General features: G+C 32.4%; 1 protein-coding gene across 2 annotated transcripts in view; it reads right to left on the bottom strand.

Moving 5' to 3' along the window:
* The window catches only part of LOC141171969 (G protein-activated inward rectifier potassium channel 2-like), a 172,936-nt gene that overhangs the window by 18,931 nt on the left and 126,886 nt on the right, over nucleotides 1-27,119 (bottom strand). For both annotated transcript variants that reach the window (XM_073655707.1, XM_073655708.1), the window contains exon 2: nucleotides 23,159-24,115. In XM_073655707.1, coding sequence (XP_073511808.1) covers nucleotides 23,159-24,095 — 937 coding nt within the window. In that variant the 5' untranslated portion in view covers nucleotides 24,096-24,115. The remainder of the gene's footprint in view (nucleotides 1-23,158; nucleotides 24,116-27,119) is intronic.

Here is a 27,119-nt window from a genome sequence, read left to right as displayed (position 1 = left end):
AGGAGCAGTATTATAGTAGTTATATTCTTGTACATAGCAGCAGTATTATAGTAGTTATATTCTTGTACATAGGAGCAGTATTATAGTAGTTATATTCTTGTACATAGCAGCAGTATTATAGCAGTTATATTCTTGTACATAGCAGCAGTATTATAGCAGTTATATTCTTGTACATAGGAGCAGTATTATAGTAGTTATATTCTTATACATAGGGGGCAGTATTATAGTAGTTATATTCTTGTACATAGGAGCAGTATTATAGCAGTTATATTCTTGTACATAGGAGCAGTATTATAGTAGTTATATTCTTGTACATTGGGGCAATATTATAGTAGTTATATTCTTGTACATTGGGGCAGTATTATAGTAGTTATATTCTTGTATATAGGGAGCAGTATTATAGCAGTTATATTCTTGTACATAGGAGCAGTATTATAGTAGTTATATTCTTGTACATAGCAGCAGTATTATAGTAGTTATATTCTTGTACATAGGAGCAGTATTATAGTAGTTATATTCTTGTACATAGCAGCAGTATTATAGCAGTTATATTCTTGTACATAGCAGCAGTATTATAGCAGTTATATTCTTGTACATAGGAGCAGTATTATAGTAGTTATATTCTTGTACATAGGGGGCAGTATTATAGTAGTTATATTCTTGTACATAGGAGCAGTATTATAGCAGTTATATTCTTGTATATAGGGGCAGTATTATAGTGGTTATATTCTTGTACATAGGTGCAGTATTATAGTAGTTATATTCTTGTACATAGGGGCAGTATTATAGTAGTTATATTCTTGTATATAGGGGGCAGTATTATAGTAGTTATATTCTTGTACATAGGGGCAGTATTATAGTAGTTATATTCTTGTACATAGGAGTAGTATTATAGTAGTTATATTCTTGTACATAGGGGCAGTATTATAGTAGTTATATTCTTGTACATAGGGAGCAGTATTATAGTAGTTATATTCTTGTACATACGGGGCAGTTTTATAGTAGTTATATTCTTGTACATAGGAGCAGTATTATAGCAGTTATATTCTTGTACATAGGGTCAGTATTATAGTAGTTATACTCTTGTACATAGGAGCAGTATTATAATAGTTATATTCTTGTACATAGGGGGCAGTATTATAGCAGTTATATTCTTGTATATAGGGGCAGTATTATAGTAGTTATATTCTTGTATATAGGGGGCAGTATTATAGTAGTTATAATCTTGTAAATAGGAGCAGTATTTTAGTAGTTATACTCTTGTACATAGGAGCAGTATTATAGTAGTTATATTCTTGTACATAGGAGGCAGGATTATAGTAGTTATATTCTTGTACATAGGAGCAGTATTATAGTAGTTATATTCTTGTACATAGAGGGCAGTATTATAGTAGTTATATTCTTGTACATAGGAGCAGTATTATAGTAGTTATATTCTTGTACATAGGGGCAGTATTATAGTAGTTATATTCTTGTACATAGTAGTATTATAGTAGTTATATTCTTGTACATAGGGGCAGTATTATAGTAGTTATATTCTTGTACATAGGGAGCAGTATTATAGTAGTTATATTCTTGTACATAGGGGGCAGTATTATAGTAGTTATATTCTTGTACATAGGAGCAGTATTATAGTAGTTATATTCTTGTACATAGGGTCAGTATTATAGTAGTTATATTCTTGTACATAGGAGCAGTATTATAATAGTTATATTCTTGTATATAGGGGGCAGTATTATAGCAGTTATATTCTTGTATATAGGGGGCAGTATTATAGTAGTTATACTCTTGTAAATAGGAGCAGTATTTTAGTAGTTATATTCTTGTACATAGGAGCAGTATTATAGTAGTTATATTCTTGTACATAGGAGGCAGTATTATAGTAGTTATATTCTTGTACATAGGAGCAGTATTATAGTAGTTATATTTTTATACATAGGGGCAGTATTATAGTAGCTATATTCTTGTACATAGGAGCAGTATTATAGCAGTTATATTCTTGTACATAGAGGGCAGTATTATAGTAGTTATATTCTTATACATAGGGGCAGTATTATAGTAGTTATATTCTTGTATATAGGGGGCAGTATTATAGTAGTTATACTCTTGTATATAGGGGCAGTATTATAGTGGTTATATTCTTGTACATAGGTGCAGTATTATAGTAGTTATATTCTTGTACATAGGGGCAGTATTATAGTAGTTATATTCCTGTACATAGGAGCAGTATTATAGTAGTTATATTCCTGTACGTAGGAGCAGTATTATAGTAGTTATATTCCTGTACGTAGGAGCAGTATTATAGTAGTTATATTCCTGTACATAGGAGCAGTATTATAGCAGTTATATTCTTGTACATAGGAGCAGTATTATAGTAGTTATATTTTTGTACATAGGGGGCAGTATTATAGTAGTTATGTTCTTGTATATAGGGGGCAGTATTATAGTAGTTATATTCTTGTACATAGGATCAGTATTATAGTAGTTATATTCTTGTACATTGGGGCAGTATTATAGTAGTTATATTCTTGTACATTGGGGCAGTATTATAGTAGTTATATTCTTGTATATAGGGGGCAGTATTATAGTAGTTATATTCTTGTACATAGGGGGCAGTATTATAGTAGTTATATTCTTGTACATAGGGAGCAGTATTATAGCAGTTATATTCTTGTACATAGGAGCAGTATTATAGTAGTTATATTCTTGTACATAGGGGGCAGTATTATAGTAGTTATATTCTTGTACATAGGAGCAGTATTATAGCAGTTATATTCTTGTACATAGGTGCAGTATTATAGTAGTTATATTCTTGTACATAGGGGCAGTATTATAGTAGTTATATTCTTGTACATAGGAGTAGTATTATAGTAGTTATATTCTTGCACATAGAGGCAGTATTATAGTAGTTATATTCTTGTACATAGGGGGCAGTATTATAGTAGTTATACTCTTGTAAATAGGAGCAGTATTATAGTAGTTATATTCTTGTACATAGCGGCAGTATTATAGTAGTTATATTCTTGTACATAGGGGGCAGTATTATAGTAGTTATATTCTTGTACATAGGAGCAGTATTATAGTAGTTATATTCTTGTACATAGGAGCAGTATTATAGTAGTTAAATTCTTGTACATAGGGTCAGTATTATAGTAGTTATATTCTTGTACATAGGAGCAGTATTATAATAGTTATATTCTTGTATATAGGGGGCAGTATTATAGTAGTTATATTCTTGTACATTGGAGCAGTATTATAGCAGTTATATTCTTGTATATAGGGGCAGTATTATAGTAGTTATATTCTTGTATATAGGGGGCAGTATTATAGTAGTTATACTCTTGTAAATAGGAGCAGTATTTTAGTAGTTATATTCTTGTACATAGGAGCAGTATTATAGTAGTTATATTCTTGTACATAGGAGGCAGTATTATAGTAGTTATATTCTTGTACATAGGAGCAGTATTATAGTAGTTATATTCTTGTACATAGAGGGCAGTATTATAGTAGTTATATTCTTGTACATAGGAGCAGTATTATAGTAGTTATATTCTTGTACATAGGAGCAGTATTATAGTAGTTATATTCTTGTACATAGGAGGCAGTATTATAGTAGTTATATTCTTGTACATAGGAGCAGTATTATAGTAGTTATATTCTTGTACATAGAGGGCAGTATTATAGTAGTTATATTCTTGTACATAGAGGGCAGTATTATAGTAGTTATATTCTTGTACATAGGAGCAGTATTATAGTAGTTATATTCTTGTACATAGGAGCAGTATTATATTAGTTATATTCTTGTACATAGAGGGCAGTATTATAGTAGTTATATTCTTGTACATAGGAGCAGTATTATAGTAGTTATATTCTTGTACATAGGGGCGGTATTATAGTAGTTATATTCCTGTACATAGGAGCAGTATTTTAGTAGTTATATTCTTGTACATAGGAGCAGTATTATAGTAGTTATATTCTTGTACATAGGAGGCAGTATTATAGTAGTTATATTCTTGTACATAGGAGCAGTATTATAGTAGTTATACTCTTGTACATAGAGGGCAGTATTATAGCAGTTATATTCTTGTACATAGGAGCAGTATTATAGTAGTTATATTCTTGTACATAGGAGCAGTATTATAGTAGTTATATTCTTGTACATAGGAGCAGTATTATAGCAGTTATATTCTTGTACATAGAGGGCAGTATTATAGTGGTTATATTCTTGCACATAGGAGCAGTATTATAGTAGTTATGTTCTTGTACATAGGAGCAGTATTATAGTAGTTATATTCTTGTACATAGGAGCAGTATTATAGCAGTTATATTCTTGTATATAGGGGGCAGTATTGTAGTAGTTATACTCTTTTATATAGGGGCAGTATTATAGTGGTTATATTCTTGTACATAGGTGCAGTATTATAGTAGTTATATTCTTGTACATAGGGGCAGTATTATAGTAGTTATATTCCTGTACATAGGAGCAGTATTTTAGTAGTTATATTCTTGTACATAGAGGCAGTATTATAGTAGTTATATTCTTGTACATAGGGGGCAGTATTATAGTAGTTATACTCTTGTAAATAGGAGCAGTATTATAGTAGTTATATTCTTGTACATAGGGGGTAGTATTATAGTAGTTATATTCTTGTACATAGGGGGCAGTATTATAGTAGATATATTCTTGTACATAGGAGCAGTATTATAGCAGTTATATTCTTGTACATAGGAGCAGTATTATAGTAGTTATAGTCTTGTACATAGGGGCAGTATTATAGTAGTTATATTCTTGTACATAGGAACAGTATTATAGTAGTTATATTCTTCTACATAGGGGCAGTATTATAGTAGTTATATTCTTGTACATAGTGGCAGTATTATAGTAGTTATATTGTTGTACATAGGGGCAGTATTATAGTGGTTATATTCTTGTACATAGGAGAAGTATTATAGTAGTTATATTCTTGTACATAGGGGGTAGTATTATAGTAGTTATATTCTTGTACATAGGAGCAGTATTATAGTAGTTATATTTTTGTACATAGGGGGCAGTATTATAGTAGTTATGTTCTTGTATATAGGGGGCAGTATTATAGTAGTTATTTTCTTGTACACAGGAGCAGTATTATAGTAGTTATATTGTTGTACATAGGGGGCAGTATTATAGAAGTTATATTCTTGTACATAGGGGCAGTGTTATAGTAGTTATATTCTTGTACATAGAGGGCAGTATTATAGTAGTTATATTCTTGTACATAAGAGCAGTATTATAGTAGTTATATTCTTGTACATAGAGGGCAGTATTATAGTAGTTATATTCTTGTACATAGGAGCAGTATTATAGTAGTTATATTCTTGTACATAGGGGCGGTATTATAGTAGTTATATTCCTGTACATAGGAGCAGTATTTTAGTAGTTATATTCTTGTACATAGGAGCAGTATTATAGTAGTTATATTCTTGTACATAGGAGGCAGTATTATAGTAGTTATATTCTTGTACATATGAGCAGTATTATAGTAGTTATACTCTTGTACATAGAGGGCAGTATTATAGTAGTTATATTCTTGTACATAGGAGCAGTATTATAGTAGTTATATTCTTGTACATAGAAGCAGTATTATAGTAGTTATATTCTTGTACATAGGAGCAGTATTATAGCAGTTATATTCTTGTACATAGGAGCAGTATTATAGTAGTTATATTCTTGTACATAGGAGCAGTATTATAGTAGTTATATTCTTGTACATTGGGGCAGTATTATAGTAGTTATATTCTTGTATATAGGGAGCAGTATTATAGCAGTTATATTCTTGTACATAGGTGCAGTATTATAGTAGTTATATTCTTGTACATAGGGGCAGTATTATAGTAGTTATATTCCTGTACATAGGAGCAGTATTATAGTAGTTATATTCCTGTACGTAGGAGCAGTATTATAGTAGTTATATTCCTGTACGTAGGAGCAGTATTATAGTAGTTATATTCCTGTACATAGGAGCAGTATTATAGTAGTTATATTCTTGTACATAGGGGGTAGTATTATAGTAGTTATATTCTTGTACATAGGGGGTAGTATTATAGTAGTTATATTCTTGTACATAGGGGGGCAGTATTATAGTAGTTATATTCTTGTACATAGTAGCAGTATTATAGCAGTTATATTCTTGTACATAGGAGCAGTATTATAGTAGTTATAGTCTTGTACATAGGGGCAGTATTATAGTAGTTATATTCTTGTACAGAGGGAGAGTATTATAGTAGTTATATTCTTGTACATAGGGAGAGTATTATAGTAGTTATATTCTTGTACATAGGGGCAGTATTATAGTAGTTATATTCTTGTACATAGTGGCAGTATTATAGTGGTTATATTGTTGTACATAGGGGCAGTATTATAGTGGTTATATTCTTGTACATAGGAGCAGTATTATAGTAGTTATATTCTTGTACATAGGGGGTAGTATTATAGTAGTTATATTCTTGTACATAGGAGCAGTATTATAGTAGTTATATTTTTGTACATAGGGGGCAGTATTATAGTAGTTATGTTCTTGTATATAGGGGGCAGTATTATAGTAGTTATATTCTTGTACATAGGATCAGTATTATAGTAGTTATATTCTTGTACATTGGGGCAGTATTATAGTAGTTATATTCTTGTACATTGGGGCAGTATTATAGTAGTTATATTCTTGTATATAGGGGGCAGTATTATAGTAGTTATATTCTTGTACATAGGGGGCAGTATTATAGTAGTTATATTCTTGTACATAGGGAGCAGTATTATAGCAGTTATATTCTTGTACATAGGAGCAGTATTATAGTAGTTATATTCTTGTACATAGGGGGCAGTATTATAGTAGTTATATTCTTGTACATAGGAGCAGTATTATAGCAGTTATATTCTTGTACATAGGTGCAGTATTATAGTAGTTATATTCTTGTACATAGGGGCAGTATTATAGTAGTTATATTCTTGTACGTAGGAGTAGTATTATAGTAGTTATATTCTTGCACATAGAGGCAGTATTATAGTAGTTATATTCTTGTACATAGGGGGCAGTATTATAGTAGTTATACTCTTGTAAATAGGAGCAGTATTATAGTAGTTATATTTTTGTACATAGAGGCAGTATTATAGTAGTTATATTCTTGTACATAGGGGGCAGTATTATAGTAGTTATATTCTTGTACATAGGAGCAGTATTATAGTAGTTATATTCTTGTACATAGGAGCAGTATTATAGTAGTTAAATTCTTGTACATAGGGTCAGTATTATAGTAGTTATATTCTTGTACATAGGAGCAGTATTATAATAGTTATATTCTTGTATATAGGGGGCAGTATTATAGTAGTTATATTCTTGTACATTGGAGCAGTATTATAGCAGTTATATTCTTGTATATAGGGGCAGTATTATAGTAGTTATATTCTTGTATATAGGGGGCAGTATTATAGTAGTTATACTCTTGTAAATAGGAGCAGTATTTTAGTAGTTATATTCTTGTACATAGGAGCAGTATTATAGTAGTTATATTCTTGTACATAGGAGGCAGTATTATAGTAGTTATATTCTTGTACATAGGAGCAGTATTATAGTAGTTATATTCTTGTACATAGAGGGCAGTATTATAGTAGTTATATTCTTGTACATAGGAGCAGTATTATAGTAGTTATATTCTTGTACATAGGAGCAGTATTATAGTAGTTATATTCTTGTACATAGGAGGCAGTATTATAGTAGTTATATTCTTGTACATAGGAGCAGTATTATAGTAGTTATATTCTTGTACATAGAGGGCAGTATTATAGTAGTTATATTCTTGTACATAGAGGGCAGTATTATAGTAGTTATATTCTTGTACATAGGAGCAGTATTATAGTAGTTATATTCTTGTACATAGGAGCAGTATTATAGTAGTTATATTCTTGTACATAGAGGGCAGTATTATAGTAGTTATATTCTTGTACATAGGAGCAGTATTATAGTAGTTATATTCTTGTACATAGGGGCGGTATTATAGTAGTTATATTCCTGTACATAGGAGCAGTATTTTAGTAGTTATATTCTTGAACATAGGAGCAGTAATATAGTAGTTATATTCTTGTACATAGGAGGCAGTATTATAGTAGTTATATTCTTGTACATAGGAGCAGTATTATAGTAGTTATACTCTTGTACATAGAGGGCAGTATTATAGCAGTTATATTCTTGTACATAGGAGCAGTATTATAGTAGTTATATTCTTGTACATAGGAGCAGTATTATAGTAGTTATATTCTTGTACATAGGAGCAGTATTATAGCAGTTATATTCTTGTACATAGAGGGCAGTATTATAGTGGTTATATTCTTGCACATAGGAGCAGTATTATAGTAGTTATGTTCTTGTACATAGGAGCAGTATTATAGTAGTTATATTCTTGTACATAGGAGCAGTATTATAGCAGTTATATTCTTGTATATAGGGGGCAGTATTGTAGTAGTTATACTCTTTTATATAGGGGCAGTATTATAGTGGTTATATTCTTGTACATAGGTGCAGTATTATAGTAGTTATATTCTTGTACATAGGGGCAGTATTATAGTAGTTATATTCCTGTACATAGGAGCAGTATTATAGTAGTTATATTGTTGTACATAGAGGCAGTATTATAGTAGTTATATTCTTGTACATAGGGGGCAGTATTATAGTAGTTATACTCTTGTAAATAGGAGCAGTATTATAGTAGTTATATTCTTGTACATAGGGGGTAGTATTATAGTAGTTATATTCTTGTACATAGGGGGCAGTATTATAGTAGATATATTCTTGTACATAGGAGCAGTATTATAGCAGTTATATTCTTGTACATAGGAGCAGTATTATAGTAGTTATAGTCTTGTACATAGGGGCAGTATTATAGTAGTTATATTCTTGTACATAGGAACAGTATTATAGTAGTTATATTCTTCTACATAGGGGCAGTATTATAGTAGTTATATTCTTGTACATAGTGGCAGTATTATAGTAGTTATATTGTTGTACATAGGGGCAGTATTATAGTGGTTATATTCTTGTACATAGGAGAAGTATTATAGTAGTTATATTCTTGTACATAGGGGGTAGTATTATAGTAGTTATATTCTTGTACATAGGAGCAGTATTATAGTAGTTATATTTTTGTACATAGGGGGCAGTATTATAGTAGTTATGTTCTTGTATATAGGGGGCAGTATTATAGTAGTTATTTTCTTGTACAGAGGAGCAGTATTATAGTAGTTATATTCTTGTACATAGGGGGCAGTATTATAGAAGTTATATTCTTGTACATAGGGGCAGTGTTATAGTAGTTATATTCTTGTACATAGAGGGCAGTATTATAGTAGTTATATTCTTGTACATAAGAGCAGTATTATAGTAGTTATATTCTTGTACATAGAGGGCAGTATTATAGTAGTTATATTCTTGTACATAGGAACAGTATTATAGTAGTTATATTCTTGTACATAGGGGCGGTATTATAGTAGTTATATTCCTGTACATAGGAGCAGTATTTTAGTAGTTATATTCTTGTACATAGGAGCAGTATTATAGTAGTTATATTCTTGTACATAGAGGGCAGTATTATAGTAGTTATATTCTTGTACATAGGAGCAGTATTATAGTAGTTATATTCTTGTACATAGGAGCAGTATTATAGTAGTTATATTCTTGTACATAGGAGCAGTATTATAGCAGTTATATTCTTGTACATAGGAGCAGTATTATAGTAGTTATATTCTTGTACATAGGGGGCAGTATTATAGTAGTTATGTTCTTGTACATAGGAGCAGTATTATAGCAGTTACATTCTTGTATATAGGGGCAGTATTATAGTGGTTATATTCTTGTACATAGGTGCAGTATTATAGTAGTTATATTCTTGTACATAGGGGCAGTATTATAGTAGTTATATTCTTGTATATAGGGGGCAGTATTATAGTAGTTATATTCTTATACATAGGAGCAGTATTATAGTAGTTGTATTCTTGTACATAGGGGCAGTATTATAGTAGTTATATTCTTGTACATAGGAGAAGTATTATAATAGTTATATTCTTGTATATAGGGGGCAGTATTATAGCAGTAATATTCTTGTATATAGGGGCAGTATTATAGTAGTTATATTCTTGTATATAGGGGGCAGTATTATAGTAGTTATACTCTTGTAAATAGGAGCAGTATTTTAGTAGTTATATTCTTGTACATAGGAGCAGTATTATAGTAGTTATATTCTTGTACATAGGAGGCAGTATTATAGTAGTTATATTCTTGTGCATAGGAGGCAGTATTATAGTAGTTATATTCTTGTACATAGGAGGCAGTATTATAGTAGTTATATTCTTGTACATAGGAGGCAGTATTATAGTAGTTATATTCTTGTACATAGGAGGCAGTATTATAGTAGTTATATTCTTGTACATAGGAGGCAGTATTATAGTAGTTATATTCTTGTACATAGGAGCAGTATTATAGTAGTTATATTCTTATACATAGGGGGCAGTATTATAGTAGTTATATTCTTGTACATAGGAGCAGTATTATAGCAGTTATATTCTTGTACATAGAGGGCAATATTATAGTAGTTATATTCTTGTACATAGGAGCAGTATTATAGTAGTTATATTCTTGTACATAGGAGCAGTATTATAGCAGTTATATTCTTGTACATAGGAGCAGTATTATAGTAGTTATATTCTTATACATAGGGGGCAGTATTATAGTAGTTATATTCTTGTACATAGGGGGCAGTATTATAGCAGTTATATTCTTGTACATAGGAGCAGTATTATAGTAGTTATATTCTTATACATAGGGGGCAGTATTATAGTAGTTATATTCTTATACATAGGGGGCAGTATTATAGCAGTTATATTCTTGTATATAGGGGCAGTATTATAGTGGTTATATTTTTTTACATAGGTGTAGTATTATAGTAGTTATATTCTTGTACATAGGGGCAGTATTATAGTAGTTATATTCCTGTACATAGGAGCAGTATTATAGTAGTTATATTCCTGTACATAGGAGCAGTATTATAGTAGGTATATTCTTGTACATAGGGGGCAGTATTATAGTAGTTATATTCTTGTACATAGGGGGTAGTATTATAGTAGTTATATTCTTGTACATAGGAGCAGTATTATAGCAGTCATATTCTTGTACATAGGAGCAGTATTATAGTAGTTATAGTCTTGTACATAGGGGCAGTATTATAGTATTTATAGTCTTGTACATAGGAAGAGAATTATAGTAGTTATATTCTTGTACATAGGAAGAGTATTATAGTAGTTATATTCTTGTACATAGGGGCAGTATTATAGTAGTTATATTCTTGTACATAGGGAGCAGTATTATAGTAGTTATATTCTTGTACATAGGGGGCAGTTTTATAGTAGTTATATTCTTGTACATAGGAGCAGTATTATAGTAGTTATATTCTTGTACATAGGGTCAGTATTATAGTAGTTATATTCTTGTACATAGGAGCAGTATTATAATAGTTATATTCTTGTATATAGGGGGCAGTATTATAGCAGTTATATTCTTGTATATAGGGGCAGTATTATAGTAGTTATATTCTTGTATATAGGGGACAGTATTATATTAGTTATACTCTTGTAAATAGGAGCAGTATTTTAGTAGTTATACTCTTGTACTTAGGAGCAGTATTATAGTAGTTATATTCTTGTACATAGGAGGCAGTATTATAGTAGTTATATTCTTGTACATAGGAGCAGTATTATAGTAGTTATATTCTTGTACATAGAGGGCAGTATTATAGTAGTTATATTCTTGTACATAGGAGCAGTATTATAGTAGTTATATTCTTGTACATAGGGGCAGTATTATAGTAGTTATATTCTTGTACATAGGGGCAGTATTATAATATTATAGTAGTTATATTCTTGTACATAGGGTCAGTATTATAGTAGTTATATTCTTGTACATAGGGAGCAGTATTATAGTAGTTATATTCTTGTACATAGGAGCAGTATTATAGCAGTTATATTCTTGTACATAGAGGGCAGTATTATAGTGGTTATATTCTTGTACATAGGAGCAGTATTATAGTAGTTATATTCTTGTACATAGGAGCAGTATTATAGTAGTTATATTCTTGTACATAGGAGCAGTATTATAGCAGTTATATTCTTGTACATAGGAGCAGTATTATAGTAGTTATATTCTTATACATAGGGGGCAGTATTATAGTAGTTATATTCTTGTACATAGGAGCAGTATTATAGCCGTTATATTCTTGTATATAGGGGCAGTATTATAGTGGTTATATTCTTGTACATAGGTGCAGTATTATAGTAGTTATATTCTTGTACATAGGGGCAGTATTATAGTAGTTATATTCCTGTACATAGGAGCAGTATTATAGTAGTTATATTCCTGTACATAGGAGCAGTATTATAGTAGGTATATTCTTGTACATAGGGGGCAGTATTATAGTAGTTATATTCTTGTACATAGGGGGTAGTATTATAGTAGTTATATTCTTGTACATAGGGGGGCAGTATTATAGTAGTTATATTCTTGTACATAGGGGCAATATTATAGTAGTTATATTCTTGTACATAGGAGCAGTATTATAGTAGTTATATTCTTGTACATAGGAAGAGTATTATAGTAGTTATATTCTTGTACATAGGGGCAGTATTATAGTAGTTATAATCTTGTACATAGTGGCAGTATTATAGAAGTTATATTGTTGTACATAGGGGCAGTAGTATAGTGGTTATATTCTTGTACATAGGAGCAGTATTATAGTAGTTATATTCTTGTACATAGGGGGTAGTATTATAGTAGTTATATTCTTGTACATAGGAGCAGTATTATAGTAGTTATATTCTTGTACATAGGGGGCAGTATTATAGTAGTTATGTTCTTGTATATAGGGGGCAGTATTATAGTAGTTATTTTCTTGTACACAGGAGCAGTATTATAGTAGTTATATTCTTGTACATAGGGGGCAGTATTATAGAAGTTATATTCTTGTACATAGGGGCAGTGTTATAGTAGTTATATTCTTGTACATAGGATCAGTATTATAGTATTTATATTCTTGTACATTGGGGCAGTATTATAGTAGTTATATTCTTGTACATTGGGGCAGTATTATAGTAGTTATATTCTTGTATATAGGGGGCAGTATTATAGTAGTTATATTCTTGTACATAGGGAGCAGTATTATAGCAGATATATTCTTGTACATAGGAGCAGTATTATAGTAGTTATATTCTTGTACATAGGGGGCAGTATTATAGTAGTTATATTCTTGTACATAGGAGCAGTATTATAGCAGTTATATTCTTGTATATAGGGGCAGTATTATAGTGGTTATATTCTTCTATATAGGTGCATTATTATAGTAGTTATATTCCTGTACATACGGGCAGTATTATAGTAGTTATATTCCTGTACATAGGAGCAGTATTATAATAGTTATATTCCTGTACATAGGAGCAGTATTATAGTAGTTATATTCTTGTACATAAGGGGCAGTATTATAGTAGTTATATTCTTGTACATAGGGGGTAGTATTATAGTAGTTATATTCTTGTATATAGGGGCATTATTATAGTAGTTATATTCTTGTACATAGGAGCAGTATTATAGTAGTTATATTCTTGTACATAGTAGCAGTATTATAGTAGTTATAGTCTTGTACATAGGGGCAGTATTATAGTAGTTTTATTCTTGTACATAGGAACAGTATTATAGTAGTTATATTCTTGTACATAGGGAGAGTATTATAGTAGTTATATTCTTGTACATAGGGGCAGTATTATATTAGTTATATTCTTGTACATAGTGGTAGTATTATAGTGGTTATATTGTTGTACATAGGGGCAGTATTATAGTGGTTATATTCTTGTACATAGGAGCAGTATTATAGTAGTTATATTTTTGTACATAGGGGCAGTATTATAGTGGTTATATGCTTGTACATAGGAGCAGTATTATAGTAGTTATATTCTTGTACATAGGGGGCAGTATTATAGTAGTTATGTTCTTGTATATAGGGGGCAGTATTATAGTAGTTATTTTCTTGTACACAGGAGCAGTATTATAGTAGTTATATTCTTGTACATAGGATCAGTATTATAGTAGTTATATTCTTGTACATTGGGGCAGTATTATAGCAGTTATATTCTTGTACATTGGGGCAGTATTATAGTAGTCATATACTTGTACATAGGGGGCAGTATTATAGTAGTTATATTCTTGTACATAGGGAGCAGTATTATAGTAGTTATATTCTTGTAAATAGGGGGCAGTATTATAGTAGTTATATTCTTCTACATAGGAGCAGTATTATAGTAGTTATATTCTTGTACATAGGGTCGGTATTATAGTAGTTATATTCTTGTACATAGAGGGCAGTATTATAGTAGTTATATTCTTGCACATAGAAGCAGTATTATAGTAGTTATATTCTTGTACATAGGGGCAGTATTATAGTAGTTATATTCTTGTACATAGGAGCAGTATTATCGTAGTTATATTCTTGTACATAGGGGGCAGTATTATAGTAGTTATATTCTGGTACATAGGAGCAGTATTATCGTAGTTATATTCTTGTACATAGGAGCAGTATTATAGTAGCTATATTCCTGTACATAGGAGCACTATTATAGTAGTTATATTCCTGTACATAGGAGCAGTATTATAGTAGTTATATTCTTGTACATAGGAGCAGTATTATAGTAGTTATATTCTTGTACATAGGAGCAGTATTATAGTAGTTATATTCTTGTACATAGGGGCAGTATTATAGTAGTTATATTCTTGTACATAGGGGGCAGTATTATAGTAGTTACATTCTTGTACATAGGGGCAGTATTATAGTAGTTATATTCTTGTACATAGGGGGCAGTATTATAGTAGTTATATTCTTGTACATAGGGGCAGTATTATAGTAATTATATTCTTGTACATAGAGGGCAGTATTATAGTAGGTATATTCTTGCACATAGGAGCAGTATTGTAGCAGTTATATTCTTGTATATAGGGGCAGTATTATTGTGGTTATATTCTTGTACATAGGTGCAGTATTATAGTAGTTATATTCTTGTACATAGGGGCAGTATTATAGTAGTTATATTCTTGTATATAGGGGGCAGTATTATAGTAGTTATATTCTTGTACATAGGGGCAGTATTATAGTAGTTATATTCTTGTACATAGGAGTAGTATTATAGTAGTTATATTCTTGTACATAGGGGCAGTATTATAGTAGTTATATTCTTGTACATAGGGAGCAGTATTATAGTAGTTATATTCTTGTACATAGGGGGCAGTATTATTGTAGTTATATTCTTGTACATAGGAGCAGTATTATAGTAGTTATATTCTTGTACATAGGGTCAGTATTATAGTAGTTATATTCTTGTACATAGGAGCAGTAATATAATAGTTATATTCTTGTATATAGGGGGCAGTATTATAGCAGTTATATTCTTGTATATAGGGGCAGTATTATAGTAGTTATATTCTTGTATATAGGGGGCAGTATTATAGTAGTTATACTCTTGTAAATAGGAGCAGTATTTTAGTAGTTATACTCTTGTACATAGGAGCAGTATTATAGTAGTTATATTCTTGTACATAGGAGGCAGTATTATAGTAGTTATATTCTTGTACATAGGAGCAGTATTATAGTAGTTATATTCTTGTACATAGAGGGCAGTATTATAGTAGTTATATTCTTGTACATAGGTGGCAGTATTATAGTAGTTATATTCTTGTACATAGGGGGCAGTATTATAGTAGTTATATTCTTGAACATAGGAGCAGTATTATACTAGTTATATTCTTGTACATAGGGGGCAGTATTATAGTAGTTATATTCTTGAACATAGGAGCAGTATTATACTAGTTATATTATTGTACATAGGGGGCAGTATTATAGTAGTTATATTCTTGTACATAGGGGCAGTATTATAGTAGTTATATTCTTGTACATAGGGGCAGTATTATAGAAGTTATATTCTTGTACATAGGAGCAGTATTATAGTAGTTATATTCTTGTACGTAGGAGCAGTATTATAGTAGCTATATTCCTGTACATAGGAGCACTATTATAGTAGTTATATTCCTGTACATAGGAGCAGTATTATAGTAGTTATATTCTTGTGCATAGTGGGGCACTATTATAGTAGTTATATTCTTGTACATAGGATCAGTATTATAGTAGTTATATTCTTGTACATAGGAGCAGTATTATAGTAGTTATATTCTTGTACATAGGGGCAGTATTATAGTAGTTATATTCTTGTACATAGGGGCAGTATTATAGTAGTTACATTCTTGTACATAGGGGCAGTATTATTGTAGTTATATTCTTGTACATAGGGGGCAGTATTATAGTAGTTATATTCTTGTACATAGGAGCAGTATTATAGTAGTTATATTATTGTACATAGGGGGCAGTATTATAGAAGTTATATTCTTGTACATAAGTGCAGTATTATAGTAGTTATATTCTTGTACATAGGGAGCAGTATTATAGTAGTTATATACTTGTACATAGGGGCAGTATTATAGTAGTTATATTCTTGTACATAGAGGGCAGTATTATAGTAGTTATATTCTTGCACATAGGAGCAGTATTATAGTAGTTATATTCTTGTGCATAGGGGCAGTATTATAGTAGTTATATTCTTGTACATAGGGGGCAGTATTATAGTAGTTACATTTTTGTACATAGGGGCAGTATTATAGTAGTTATATTCTTGTACATAGCAGCAGTATTATAGTAGTTATATTCTTGGACATAGGGGCAGTATTATTGTAGTTATATTCTTGTACATAGTAGTATTATAGTAGTTATATTCTTGTACATAGAGGCAGTATTATAGTAGTTATATTCTTGTACATAGGGAGCAGTATTATAGTAGTTATATTCTTGTACATAGGGGGCAGTATTATAGTAGTTATATTCTTGTACATAGGAGCAGTATTATAGTAGTTATATTCTTGTACACAGGGGGCAGTATTATAGTAGTTATATTCTTGTACATAGGGGGCAGTATTATAGAAGTTATATTCTTGTACATAGGGAGCAGTATTATAGTAGTTATATTCTTGTACATAGGAGCAGTATTATAGTAGTTATATTCTTGTACATAGGGGCAGTATTATAGTAGTTATATTCTTGTACACATGGGCAGTATTATAGTAGTTATATTCTTGTACATAGAGGCAGTATTATAGCAGTTATATTCTTGTACATAGGGAGCAGTATTATAGTAGTTATATTCTTGTACATAGGGGCAGTGTTATAGTAGTTATATTCTTGTACATAGGGGGCAGTATTATAGTAGTTATATTCTTGTACATAGGAGCAGTATAATAGTAGTTATATTCTTGTACATAGGGAGCTGTATTATATTAGTTATATTCTTGTACATAGGGAGCAGTATTATAGTAGCTATATTCTTGTACATAGGAGCAGTAGTATAGTAGTTATATTCTTGTACATAGGGGGCAGTATTATAGTAGTTATATTCTTGTACATAGAAAGCAGTATTATAGTAGTTATATTCTTGTACATAGGGGGCAGTATTATAGTAGTTATATTCTTGTACATAGGAGCAGTATAATAGTAGTTATATTCTTGTACATAGGGAGCTGTATTATAGTAGTTATATTCTTGTACATAGGGAGCAGTATTATAGTAGTTATATTCTTGTACATAGGAGCAGTAGTATAGTAGTTATATTCTTGTACATAGGGGGCAGTATTATAGTAGTTATATTCTTGTACATAGGGGGCAGTATTATAGTAGTTATATTCTTGTACATAGGGGGCAGTATTATAGTAGTTATATTCTTGTACATAGGGGGAAGTATTATAGTAGTTATATTCTTGTACATAGGGGGCGGTATTATAGTAGTTATATTCTTGTACATAGGGTCAGTATTATAGTAGATATATTCTTGTACATAGGGGGCAGTATTATAGTAGATATATTCTTGTACAAAGGGGGCAGTATTATAGTAGTTATATTCTTGTACATAGGGAGCAGTATTATAGTAGTTATATTCTTGTACATAGGAGCAGTATTATAGTAGTTATATTCTTGTACATAAGGGCAGTATTATAGTAGTTATATTCTTGTACATAGGGGCAGTATTATAGCAGTTATATTCTTGTACATAGGAGCAGTATTATAGTAGTTATATTCTTGTACATAGGAGCATTATTATAGTAGTTATATTCTTGTACATAGGAGGCAGTATTATAGTAGTTATTTTCTTGTACATAGGGGCAGTATTATAGTAGTTATATTCTTGTACACAGGGGGCAGTATTATAGTAGTTATATTCTTGTACATAGGAGCAGTATTATAGTAGTTATATTCTTGTACATAGGGGGCAGTATTATAGTAGTTATTTTCTTGTACATAGCGGCAGTATTATAGTAGTTATATTCTTGTACATAGGTGCAGTATTATAGTAGTTATATTCTTGTACATAGGGGCAGTATTATAGTAGTTATATTCTTGTACATAGGGGCAGTATTATAGTAGTTATATTCTTGTACATAGGAGGCAGTATTATAGTAGTTATATTCTTGTACATAGGGGCAGTATTATAGTAGTTATATTCTTGTACATAGGGGCAGTATTATAGTAGTTATATTCTTGTACATAGGGGCAGTATTATAGTAGTTATATTCTTGTACATGTGAGCTGTATTATAGTAGTTATATTCTTGTACATAGGGGGCAGTATTATAGTAGTTATATTCTTGTACATAGGAGCAGTATTATAGTAGCTATATTCTTGCACATAGGAGGCAGTATTATAGTAGTTATTTTCTTGTACATAGGGGCGGTATTATAGTAGTTATATTCTTGTACACAGGGGGCAGTATTATAGTAGTTATATTCTTGTACATAGGAGCAGTATTATAGTAGTTATATTCTTGTACATAGGGGGCAGTATTATAGTAGTTATTTTCTTTTACATAGCGGCACTATTATAGTAGTTATATTCTTGTTCATAGGGGCAGTATTATAGTAGTTATATTCTTGTACATAGGGGCAGTATTATAGTAGTTATATTCTTGTACATAGGAGCAGTATTATAGTAGTTATATTCTTGTACACAGGGGCAGTATTATAGTAGTTATATTCTTGTACACAGGGGCAGTATTATAGTAGTTATATTCTTGTACATAGAGGCAGTATTATAGTAGTTATATTCTTGTACATAGGGAGCAGTATTATAGTAGTTATATTCTTGTACATAGGGGGCAGTATTATAGTAGTTAGTATTCTTGTACATAGGGGAAAGTATTATATTAGTTATATTCTTGTACATAGGGGGCAGTATTATAGTAGTTATATTCTTGTACATAGGAGCAGTATTATAGTAGTTATATTCTTGTATATAGGGGCAGTATTATAGTAGTTATATTCTTGTACATAGGGGGCAGTATGATAGTAGATATATTATTGTACAAAGGGGGCAGTATTATAGTAGTTATATTCTTGTACATAGGGGGCAGTATTATAGTAGTTATATTCTTGTACATAGGGGGCAGTATTATAGTAGTTATATTCTTGTACATAGGGTTCAGTATTATAGTAGCTATATTCCTGTACATAGGAGCAGTATTATAATAGTTATATTCTTGTACATAGAAGCAGTATTATAGTAGTTTTATTCTTGTACATAGGGGGCAGTATTATAGTAGTTATATTCTTGTACATAGGGGGCAGTATTATAGTAGTTATATTCTTGTACATAGGGGGCAGTATTATAGTAGTTATCTTTTTGTACATAGGGGCCAGTATTATAGTAGCTATATTCTTGTTCATAGGGGGCAGTATTATAGTAGTTATATTCTTGTACATAGGGGGCAGTATTATAGTAGTTATATTCTTGTACATAGGGGGCAGTATTATAGTAGCTATATTCTTGTACATAGAAGCAGTATTATAGTAGTTATATTCTTGTACATAGGAGCAGTATTATAGTAGTTATATTCTTGTACATAGGGGGCAGTATTATAGTAGTTATATTCTTGTACATAGGAGCAGTATTATAGTAGTTGTATTCTTGTACATAGGGGGCAGTATTATAGTAGTTATATTCTTGTACATAGGGAGCAGTATTATAGTAGTTATATTCTTGTACATAGGGGCAGTATTATAGTAGTCATATTCTTGTACATAGGAGCAGTATTATAGTAGTTATATTCTTGTACATAGGGGCAGTATTATAGTAGTTATATTCTTGTACATAGGGGGCAGTTTTATAGTAGTTATATTCTTGTACATAGGGGCAGTATTATAGTAGTTATATTCTTGTACATAGGAGCAGTATTATAGTAGTTATATTCTTATACATAGGGGCAGTATTATAGTAGTTATATTCTTGTACATAGGAGCAGTTTTATAGTAGTTATATTCTTGTACATAGGGGCAGTATTATAGTAGCTATATTCTTGTACATAGGAGCAGTATTATAGTAGTTATATTCTTGTACATAGGGGCAGTATTATAGTATTTATATTCTTGTACACAGGGGGCAGTATTATAGTAGTTATATTCTTGTACATAGGGGGCAGTATTATAGTAGTTATATTCTTGTACATAGGGGGCAGTATTATAGTAGTTATTTTCTTGTACATAGGAGCAGTATCATAGTAGTTATATTCTTGTACATTGGAGACAGTATTATAGTAGTTATATTCTTGTACACAGGAGGCAGTATTATAGTATTTATATTCTTGTACATAGGGGGCAGTATTATAGTAGTTATATTCTTGTACCTAGGGGGCAGTATTATAGAAGTTATATTCTTGTACATAGGGGGCAGTATTATAGAAGTTATATTCTTGTACATAGGGAGCAGTATTATAGTAGTTATATTCTTGTACATAGGAGCAATATTATAGTAGCTATATTCTTGTACATAGGGGGCAGTATTATAGTAGTTATATTCTTGTACATAGGGGCAGTATTATAGTAGTTATATTCTTGTATATAGGGGGCAGTATTATAGTAGTTATATTCTTGTACATAGGGGCAGTATTATAGTATTTATATTCTTGTACATAGGAGCAGTATTATAGTAGTTATATTCTTGTACATAGGAGCAGTATTATAGTAGCTATATTCCTGTACAAAGGAGCAGTATTATAGTAGTTATATTCCTGTACATAGGAGCAGTATTATAGTAGTTATATTCCTGTACATAGGAGCAGTATTATAGTAGTTATATTGTTATACATAGGGAGCAGTATTATAGTAGTTATATTCTTGTACATAGGAGCAGTATTATAGTAGTTATATTCTTGTACACAGGGGGCAGTATTATAGTAGTTATATTCTTGTACATAGGGGGCAGTATTATAGAAGTTATATTCTTGTACATAGGGAGCAGTATTATAGTAGTTATATTCTTGTACATAGGAGCAGTATTATAGTAGTTATATTCTTGTACATAGGGGCAGTATTATAGTAGTTATATTCTTGTACACAAGGGCAGTATTATAGTAGATATATTCTTGTACATAGGGGGCAGTATTATAGTAGATATATTCTTGTACAAAGGGGGCAGTATTATAGTAGTTATATTCTTGTACATAGGGAGCAGTATTATAGTAGTTATATTCTTGTACATAGGAGCAGTATTATAGTAGTTATATTCTTGTACATAAGGGCAGTATTATAGTAGTTATATTCTTGTACATAGGGGCAGTATTATAGCAGTTATATTCTTGTACATAGGAGCAGTATTATAGTAGTTATATTCTTGTACATAGGAGCAGTATTATAGTAGCTATATTCTTGTACATAGGAGGCAGTATTATAGTAGTTATTTTCTTGTACATAGGGGCAGTATTATAGTAGTTATATTCTTGTACACAGGGGGCAGTATTATAGTAGTTATATTCTTGTACATAGGAGCAGTATTATAGTAGTTATATTCTTGTACATAGGGGGCAGTATTATAGTAGTTATTTTCTTGTACATAGCGGCAGTATTATAGTAGTTATATTCTTGTACATAGGGGCAGTATTATAGTAGTTATATTCTTGTACATAGGGGCAGTATTATAGTAGTTATATTCTTGTACATAGGGGCAGTATTATAGTAGTTATATTCTTGTACATAGGGGGCAGTATTATAGTAGTTATATTCTTGTACATAGGGGCAGTATTATAGTAGTTATATTCTTGTACATAGGAGGCAGTATTATAGTAGTTATATTCTTGTACACAGTGGGCAGTATTATAGTAGTTATATTCTTGCACACAGAGGGCAGTATTATAGTAGTTATATTCTTGTACATAGTGAGCAGTATTATAGTAGTTATATTCTTATACATAGGGGCAGTATTATAGTAGTTATATTCTTGTACATAGGAGCAGTATTATAGTAGTTATATTCTTGTACATAGGGCCAGTATTATAGTAGTTATATTCTTGTACATAGGGGCAGTATTATAGTAGTTATATTCTTGTATATAGGAGCAGTATTATAGTAGTTATATTATTGTACATATGGGGCAGTATTATAGTAGTTATATTCTTGTACATAGGGGGCAGTATTATAGTAGTTATATTCTGTACATAGGGGGCAGTATTATAGTAGTTATATTCTTGTACATAGGAGCAGTATTATAGTAGTTATATTCTTGTACATAGGGGCAGTATTATAGTAGTAATATTCTTGTACATAGGGGTCAGTATTATAGTAGTTATATTCTTGTACATAGGGCCAGTATTATAGTAGTTATATTCTTGTACATAGGGGCAGTATTATAGTAGTTATATTCTTGTACTTAGGGGGCAGTATTATAGTAGTCATATTCTTGTATTAAAGGGGCAGTATCATAGTAGTTTTATTTCTTTGCTGTTTTTTTTAATTTGCACCTTACTGCCTTCATATGAATTAAAGGGGATTTCCCAGTTGAAAGTGTATTGGCTCGATTACCGCTCCATTCCAGCTTGGAGAAAAGTGCCCCATCCTGTGGATGGATGACAACTTCTTTATCATGAACATTTTGTAATTATTCTGAAAATGTGTAAATTATCATACAAAACGTCCACAGTTTTACAAAAGAACAATGAGTTCTTTCATTATTGGTCAGATCTTACCTGTAGCTTCCACCATTCCTTCCAGGATGACCACAATCTCAAACTCTTCCTTTGCAAACTGTTCCTTGGAAATCTCCCAGAACGGACTCTGCTCGTTAAACTCGTGACAGATAATAAGCGGCGAAACCAGAAACAGTCGGTCATCTCCGGTGTCGAACCCCACGTTTAGGTCCGTCTGGTTGAGAGGAATGAACTCACCCTCTTTAGTTTGTTTGGACTTGATCAGCTTGGCTCTGATCGATGCCTCCACAATGTGCGAGTTTCTGAGGTCTCCAACCCTAAACATCAAACATAACTTCCCATCCCTCACGGAGATGACAGCCATATTGGAGAACATGAGGGTCTCTGCTCGTTTCTTTGGCTGGGAGATCTTTACAAACATGCAGCCCACCATGAAAGCGTTGACTATGGAGCCCAGGATAGCTTGGACTAGCAGAAGAACGATTCCCTCTGGGCACTTGTCCGTTATGACCCTGTATCCGTAACCTATGGTGGTTTCTGTCTCTATGGAGAAAAGGAAGGCAGATACAAAACCGTTCAACTTATCCACGCACGGCGTCCACGACGCATCCTCGATGTGCTCGAGGTCCCCACGGATGTAGGCGATGAGCCACCAAATGAATCCAAAAAAAATCCACGTGACGGTGTAGACCATGGTAAATACTAGAAGATTAAACCTCCACTTCAGGTCCACCAAGGTGGTGAAGATGTCTGTCAGATAGCGGTAGGTCTCCCGGACGTTTCCATGATGGACGTTACACTTCCCGTCTTTCTCTACGTACCTCTGCCTCCGTCTCTTCTCCGGTTCGGCCATCACCATGGTTCGGTTTGTTGGCACCACCGTAGGGTTCTGTGCTTGTTTTGGCAGCTTAATGCCTCGACTTTCAATGTCATGGTCCATAAACTTGCACGAGTTCATCTTGACCGAGGGATTCATGGAGCTCAATTACTCCCAACCTGGGAAGACACAAGGTGACATCAACATTTGGATACGAGTTGGAATACATTGACCATAGAGACAACCTTCACAGTGGTCAGAACTTCTTTGGGTCGTGGGCTGAAATCTAAAGAGCCAGGAAGTGGCTCGATAAGATGTTGTACATTACTCCACAACCACCTTGGGCATCTATTTGGTGGTCTTTTTGGCCAAGGGGTTCTGCTTTAGTATGAAATTATATTTTATTCAGAATTTATTACCAACAACAACGAAATCGGTGCACATTTTTAGTGATTTCATACTGTCCCTTTAAATTAGATCTTGTACTGGTGTGTACGAGGGGCATGACAAGTGCGATAGTCTAAAAAAAAAGCTGGATCGATTTGAAATGTATTCCAGATTAAAGGAATTTTCTAGATGTTGCCGTACTATAGGGTGAATTTGAAGTCGTTGTGCCTTTTGAATGAGTGATCTGGGAGATTATTAATCTTATAAGGCGCAGGATGAGGCGTCCGGGCATTTAATAACTTTAATTATTATTTAATGTAAGTAATTTACTGAGAGGATCCATCCCGGCTACACGAGCGCTCCGCTCCCCGCATTACATATTTAAGAAGTGCCGTCGTCATCTTTATTAGATTTTCATGCATCAGGAACCTGAATACAAAGTCCACGAGCGGAAATTATCAAGATGACTGGGTCCAGATGCCGCAGAGAGGTCTGCAAGGTGCGGAGAATGCATGGCGCAAATGAATGGGGGAAGACCACCGACACAGTCCAGAGGCTGCCAAATGGGATATGGAGCATGCTGGTATAACCTAGGCATCTCCTGTATATGTTTATATATGTACAGCTGGTATAACCTGGGCATCTCCTGTATATAATTATATATGTACAGCTGGTATAACCTGGGTATCTCCTGTATATAATTATATATGTACAGCTGCTATAACCTGGGCATCTTCTGTATATAATTATATATGTACAGCTGGTATAACCTGGGCATCTCCTGTATATAATTATATATGGACAGCTGCTATAACCTGGGCATCTCCTGTATATAATTATATATGTACAGCTGGTATAACCTGGACATCTTCTGTATATAATTATGTATGTACAGCTGGTATAACCTAGGCATCTCCTGTATATGATTATATATGTACAGCTGGTATAACCTGGGCATCTCCTGTATATAATTATATATGTCCAGCTGGTATAACCTGGGTATCTCCTGTATATAATTATATATGTACAGCTGCTATAACCTGGGCATCTTCTGTATATAATTATATATGTACAGCTGGTATAACCTGGGCATCTCCTGTATATAATTATATATGGACAGCTGCTATAACCTGGGCATCTCCTGTATATAATTACGTATATATGTACAGCCGTTATAACCTGGCCATCTCCTGTATATAATTATATAGGTACAGCTGGTATAACCTGGGCATCTTCTGTATATAATTGTATATGGACAGCTGCTATAACCTGGGCATCTCCTGTATATAATTATATATGTCCCGCTGGTATAACCTGGGCATCTCCTGTATATAACTTTATATGTACAGCTGATATAACCCGGGTATCTCCTGTATATAATTATATATGTACAGCTGGTATAACCTGGGCATCTCCTATATATAATTATACATGTACAGCTGGTATAACCTGGGCATCTCCTATATATAATTATACATGTACAGCTGGTATAACCTGGGCATCTCCTGTATATAATTATATATGTACAGCCGTTATAACCTGGGCATCTTCTGTATATAATTATACATGTACAGCTGGTATAACCTGGGCATCTCCTGTATATAATTACGTATATATGTACAGCCGTTATAACCTGGGCATCTTCTGTATATAATTGTATATGTACTGCTGGTATAACCTGGCCATTTCCTGTATATAATTATACATGTACGGCCGGTATAACCTGGGTATCTCCTGTATATAATTATATATGTACAGCTGGTATAAGCTGATCATCTCCTGTATATAATTATATATGTACAGCTGGTATAACCTGGCCATTTCCTGTATATAATTATATATGTACAGCTGGTATAACCTGGGCATCTCCTGTATATAATTATATATGTATAGCTGGTATAACCTGGGCATCTCCTGTATATAATTATATATGTCCAGCTGGTATAACCTGGCCATCTCCTGTATATAATTTTATATGTACAGCTGGTATAACTTGTTCTTACTGAGCTCTATTAAAGTCCAGAGCTGAAATCTCCCAGCAACCCCTGCTCGTTTGCTGTCTGCTTTTTCACCATTCTCACCCCCACTGCCGTGCAGGTACCAGCGCCCGTACCAGGTGGCGCTGCACTGTAGCACTGGCAGATCTTCATGTAAGCCCGCAGCCTGGCAGCAGAGCAATCACAGATGGCCGCACTTGTCATGTTGGTTCTTTCCAACTGGCTCTTGTGTATTTCAGAACATTTGCCAAAACAACGAGCAGCGTCCGGCATCATTAGGAGCCATTCAGCGCGTAACGACTAATGGTGGAGAAAACCGCAATAAAGAACGATCCTGCCCCCGATGCCCGGTCCAACAGTGCGGAGAGCGCAGGAGTCGTCATTCTGCTGTACGTGAAATGAGTTTTATCCTTAAATACAGTAAAATGGTGATTTAGGTTCTGTATGGTGGTATTATATAGGTTCTGTATGGTGGTATCATGTAGGTTCTGTATGGTGGTATTATATAGGTTCTGTATGGTGGTATCATGTAGGTTCTGTATGGTGGTATTATATAGGTTCTGTATGGTGGTATCATGTAGGTTCTGTATGGTGGTATTATATAGGTTCTGTATGGTGGTATCATGTAGGTTCTGTATGGTGGTATTATATAGGTTCTGTATGGTGGTATCATGTAGGTTCTGTATGGTGGTATCATGTAGGTTCTGTATGGTGGTATTATATAGGTTCTGTATGGTGGTATTATATAGGTTCTGTATGGTGGTATCATGTAGGTTCTGTATGGTGGTATTATATAGGT

This window comes from Phyllobates terribilis, unplaced genomic scaffold (genome assembly GCF_046119375.1).
Source record: "Phyllobates terribilis strain yellow unplaced genomic scaffold, ASM4611937v1 Scaffold_12__6_contigs__length_324123572, whole genome shotgun sequence".
Classification (NCBI taxonomy): Eukaryota; Metazoa; Chordata; class Amphibia; order Anura; family Dendrobatidae; genus Phyllobates; species Phyllobates terribilis.
This window is presented reverse-complemented; position numbering and strand designations above follow the sequence as displayed.